The sequence below is a fragment of the Empidonax traillii genome, unplaced genomic scaffold (assembly GCF_003031625.1).
Source record: "Empidonax traillii isolate 1590-97213 ecotype Southwest subspecies unplaced genomic scaffold, ASM303162v1 scaffold1199:size164099, whole genome shotgun sequence".
NCBI lineage: Eukaryota > Metazoa > Chordata > Aves > Passeriformes > Tyrannidae > Empidonax > Empidonax traillii.
In genome coordinates this window covers 52,822-57,533 of record NW_020956392.1, presented here as the reverse complement: position 1 = coordinate 57,533, position 4,712 = coordinate 52,822, and the positions used below count along the sequence as shown (strand labels likewise).

The 4,712-nt window shown below is 59.0% G+C and overlaps 1 protein-coding gene across 2 annotated transcripts in view; it reads right to left on the bottom strand.

Annotated features, from left to right (window-relative positions):
- SLC6A17 (solute carrier family 6 member 17) overlaps window positions 1–4,712 on the bottom strand; it is a 16,955-nt gene that overhangs the window by 8,328 nt on the left and 3,915 nt on the right. Inside the window, exon 2 of one of the 2 annotated variants that reach the window (XM_027905740.1) lies at window positions 292–707. In XM_027905740.1, the coding sequence (XP_027761541.1) occupies window positions 292–577 (286 nt within the window). In that variant the 5' untranslated portion in view covers window positions 578–707. Of the gene's footprint in view, window positions 1–291; window positions 708–4,712 lie in introns of those variants that run through there. The other variant, XM_027905741.1, reaches the window with a different exon arrangement.

The window sequence follows — 4,712 nt, the reverse complement described above, 5'->3', positions numbered from 1 at the left end:
GAAGGGAAGGGAAGGGAAGGGAAGGGAAGGGAAGGGAAGGGAAGGGAAGGGAAGGGAAGGGAAGGGAATTGCTGTGTGCACATTTGACAGGATGACTCATGCTGATGATGACTGGGGACGTTTGAATTATTGAGGGCACTGCAGGTTTTCCAGCTGAGGGGGGCACAAGGGATGCAGAACTGGGAACAGGGAATGCTCAGGGGCACAGGGGGAGCACTGGGCTGGTCCTGGCTCCCCTCAGCAGTGCTGGGAAGGTTTGGGTTTGGGTTAGGGATGAGTCCCAGCTCTCACCTCCTCCATTCTTCTGGCACAGGTAGGGGAAGCGCCAGACGTTGCCCAGCCCCACGGAGTAGCCGATCTGGGCGAGGATGTACTGGAGCTTGCTGTTCCAGGCCGGCCTCTCCGCATCCAGGTCCTCCTCCCCTTCCTTCTGCTTGTCCCAGCCCTCCCCTCCTGTCACGTTGAGGACGCTGCGTTTGTAGTCCACGGGCTCCTGGTGGGCCAGCAGGTCAGCCACCGACTCGGTGACATGCTCGCTGCTGTGCTCCCGCTGCGTCACCTTGCTGTTCTTGGGCATGGGGGCGGCTCTGGGGGGCCCCCAGGGGTGGAGGGGTGGGATGAGGTGAGGGAAGGAGATGAAGGTCCCACGGGGAGCAGCGCCGGTGTGAGCTACAGCTCAGGCCTCACCTCCTCGGCATCGGCGGGACCTGCGTGGGGAAGGGGTCCAAAAAAGGGGGGGGGGGGGGGGTTGTGTATCCTCTGATGGGACCACAGCGCTGGGGGAGAAGGGTTTCCATCATCCCCTGCCTTGGGGGCCTTCATCTGAAGCAGGAGGGTGCCTTTCTCCGTTGCAGAATCCCAGGATGGTTTGGGTTTGGAAGGGACCTTAAAGATCCATTTCCACTCCCTGCCCTGGGCAGGGACACCTTCCCCCAGCCCAGGTGGCTCCAAGCCCCATCCAACCTGCCCTTGGACACTTCCAGGGATCCAGGGGCAGCCCAAGCTTCCCTCATTTATGGAGAAGGGCCTCCTGTGACCCACAGCAGGGAATTCCCCTGAGCTCCAGAGGGCAGGGAGAGGTGATGGAGCCACTCACATCACTGTGACACCTCTCGCCCCTCTAACACCCCCAGGCAGCAGCTGAACCTCACAAAGTCCAACCCCAAATCCAGCTCTGGCCAAGGTCCTGCCCTGCTCCCTCCCCTCTTGGCCACTGGCAGAGCCCCTGGAGAAGTTCCAGGACAACTTGGGAGCTTTCAGGGGGCAGTGACAAACACCCAGGATATCTCCCCATCCCTGGACATTATCAGGAATGATATAAAAACCTTGGAGCCTGATGGTAAATCTTGCCAGGCAGCTTTAGAGCAGATAGCAGCCAAGGCAAAGCCAGCAATCCCAGCCCCTCCAGCCTGGGCAAAGAGGAGTGAAGCCCTCCAGGTCTTCCCCCTCAACTCAGATATCTTGGGAACACTGTGGGAATCTGCTCTGCTGTGCTGGGGATCCCCAGCCTGGGAAAGCACCACATCCCTCCTGTCCTTACTGGGAGAACTGGGGTTGGGCTGGCAGCTCCCAAACCCAGCTGGGATTTGTGGTTCCTAACCAGGTGGGGGGAAAACACAGGAAACCCCACAACAAACCCCTCATCTTGCAAAAATGGCACTCTCTCTCTCTCTCTCTGTCCTGAAGAGCCAGGATTCCTGCTTTCCCCCCTTCTCTCCATCCCTGTTTCCCAGGGGGACACAGGGCTGGTTGCTGGGTCCTGGCAGAGCTCTGGATGCCACACCGAGGGAATGACACCCCCTCCCAACCTGGGGGCTTTCTCAGTCACCTCAAAGCTCCTCCAAGCCCCAGTGACCTCTCACAGGTGACGTGTCCCAAACAGCCCTGGGGAAAACCAACCCCCCAGTCTGGGGGATGGATAATGTAAGGTGGGCCTCCCGCTGTCCCTTCTGCCTCCAGGATTCTCCAGAGCGTTTCCCAGCCCTTCTTGCCATCGGGCAAACATTTTGGATCCAATCCAGCCCCCCAATCCCAGCCCTTTTCGAGGCAGCAGATTCAGCCCGGGCAGCACAGCCCGTTCCCCACCAGGGCACTGATGTCCCCACACGGAGCAAAGCAGCAGCAGCAGGAAAACCTCACCCTCCCTCGCCTTCACCTCGGTGGTTTTTTTCACCCCTGAAGAAAGTTCCCCCTTTGCCAGACCTTGTTCCTATTACAAAAAAAAAAAAAAATCTATTTTCGGCTGTCGGCTGCATACGTTGCCAGGCAACCGTCTGGGCTCCACATCTTTCCTGGATCCGGCTCCTCCGGAGGAGCCGTTTAAATCATCCTTTCAAGCCTGGGCCGGCGATGTTTAATTTCCTAACGAGGGCTCATTCACAGAATCCGCTCGCGGCTCGATCGTGGCAATTTACGGGCACGCGGCGGCCCCGGGGGCTGGAGCTTCTCAGCCGGGGAGGGGTCAGGAAATCGCTTGGATTTCCATCGGGCTGCACGTGGATTCGGGCAGAGCCGGCTGAATCTCCCACGGGCTTTTTGCTGCTCCTTGTCTGCTCGGCCGCTGCTTCAGCTCCTCCGACCTCGGAGCATCGGGAGGACTCGGATGATGATCCTTTGTATCGGGGATAGAGCCAAGGAGGGGCTGGCTGAGCCCCAGACAGCAACATTCCCAAAGGATTTGGGGTGTCCACAGGGGTGTTCAAAGGGACCAAGGCTTCTCCAGACACTGGGAGGAGGGTGAAGGAGCAGGAGGACGAGTCTTCCTTGCCAGGGGAGAGGCACCCAAATTAAACTAGAGGGGGGAACCAAATGCTGATCCTGGAGTGGCTCTGGCACACTTGTCCCCACGGCTTTCTTGGGAACATCCCCGTGGCTCAGCCCCAGCCTGGGCATGAAGGTGTTGCCAAGGCCTGAAGGAGGAAGAAATCCTTCCCAGCAGCGTTGCCACGAGCTCACCCAGCCTTTGCCATCCACACCCCTGCTGGAATTGTGGGATGATCCCAGCGTGGAGCCACCAACCCACCCGGCACAGGAACACTTATCCAAGGTGTTTTCCTGCTCCTTCCCCCAGCATTTCCCAGCAGCCTCGAGGTCCCCACCCCTCAATCAAAAAAACAAAAAAGCACAATCCAAAGGCATCCTGGGGACGCATTTCCACGCATCCCTTTGATTGAAAAGGGGATTCAATCAAAAATCCATCCGCCAAAAATAACAACCACCCCGTGAGAAAGACCAGGCAGATCAGCTGACAACCAGGAGCTTTCCAGGCTGGAGAGAGATAGAAAACCCTTGGCACTGACAGATGGAGGTTCAGCTTGTTTACTTAGCCCTCGTGACCTTAATTTTCTTAAATGTGCATTTTTTTTCTCTCTCTGTGGAAGGAGGACGAGGGTCTTTCAGAGCAGTCGCCTCACTGGTTACGTTTGCACCCACAGCTTTGCCCAGGTAAAACCAGCGCTGCTGCCACCCAGCTGGACAGGGAAGGTGGATTTTCCCGCAGCAGGAGCAGGGAAAGGACCGGTTTGTGCAGCCAGAACATCCCACGGGAGTCACAAGGGGAGACACTGAGACCCTTCCCCGGGGATAACTCCCCTCCTCCTGCTCCACGTCCCACTTCCCTGCTCCCAGTGGGTTCCTTCGTGTCCAAACCCTTGCAAAGCAGCCATTCCCTAAGGCCTGGTCCAGGAACTGAGCCTGGGGCTCCAGTTTGTGCAAAGTGACACCCTCCCATCCCTGTCCCCTGTCTGGGTGACACCCTCCCATCCCTGTCCCCTGTCTGGGTGACACCCTCCCATCCCTGTCCCCTGTCTGGGTGACACCTTCCCATCCCTGTCCCCTGTCTGGGTGACACCTTCCCATCCCTGTCCCCTGTCTGGGTGACACCCTCCCATCCCTGTCCCCTGTCTGGGTGACACCCTCCCATCCCTGTCCCCTGTCTGGGTGACACCTTCCCATCCCTTGTCCTCCAGTCCAGGTCACCCTATCCAGGTGACACTCCCCATCCATGTTTCCCTGACCAGGTGACACTCCCCATCCCTGTCCAGGTGAGACTCCCCATCCCTGTCCTCCCACCCAGGTGACACTCCCCCCTCCTTGTCCCAAATCCAGGTGCCACTCCCCACCCCTGTCCCCTGTCCAGGTGGGTCCACAAGCACCACATCCCTTGGGACTGAGCACAGGAGCCCCCCCTGCAGCAGATCCCAAGGCACGTGGTTTTCCAGGGATTCACCCCACGCAGGGCTGAAGGAGCTCCGGCCCTGCTGCACCCCGAGGCCCCCACTGATCCCAGAAACACCCACCGGGGAGAAAAGCTGCTGTTTGGGGTCAGTGAAACCCCCCAGGAGCCAAGGGCACCACGTCCCTGCAGGGGCACCCTGAGGGGCTCGGGGGGAGGGATGTTGGGAGCTGCCAGATCCTGCCTCGGCTTCCCGGGGCTGGGGAGCCATAAACAGGCTGGAATTGTGTCAGCAAAGCTTTCAGCTGGGCCTGGGAGAGCAGAGACAGGCAGGGAGGACAGGGGGAGTCACGGCAGCCAGCAGCAGCCAACACAATCTGGGTCCAAAGGATGGGATGAGGGGAGATTTCTCCTCCCCCCATGCCCAAATTCGACATTCACCCCCCTGTTTGGGTCTGTAAGGGGAAACTGAGGCAGGTAAAACCCACAGGGTGGGGTTGAGTGAGTTCAAAATGAAGATTTAAACCCTTGGGGGGGG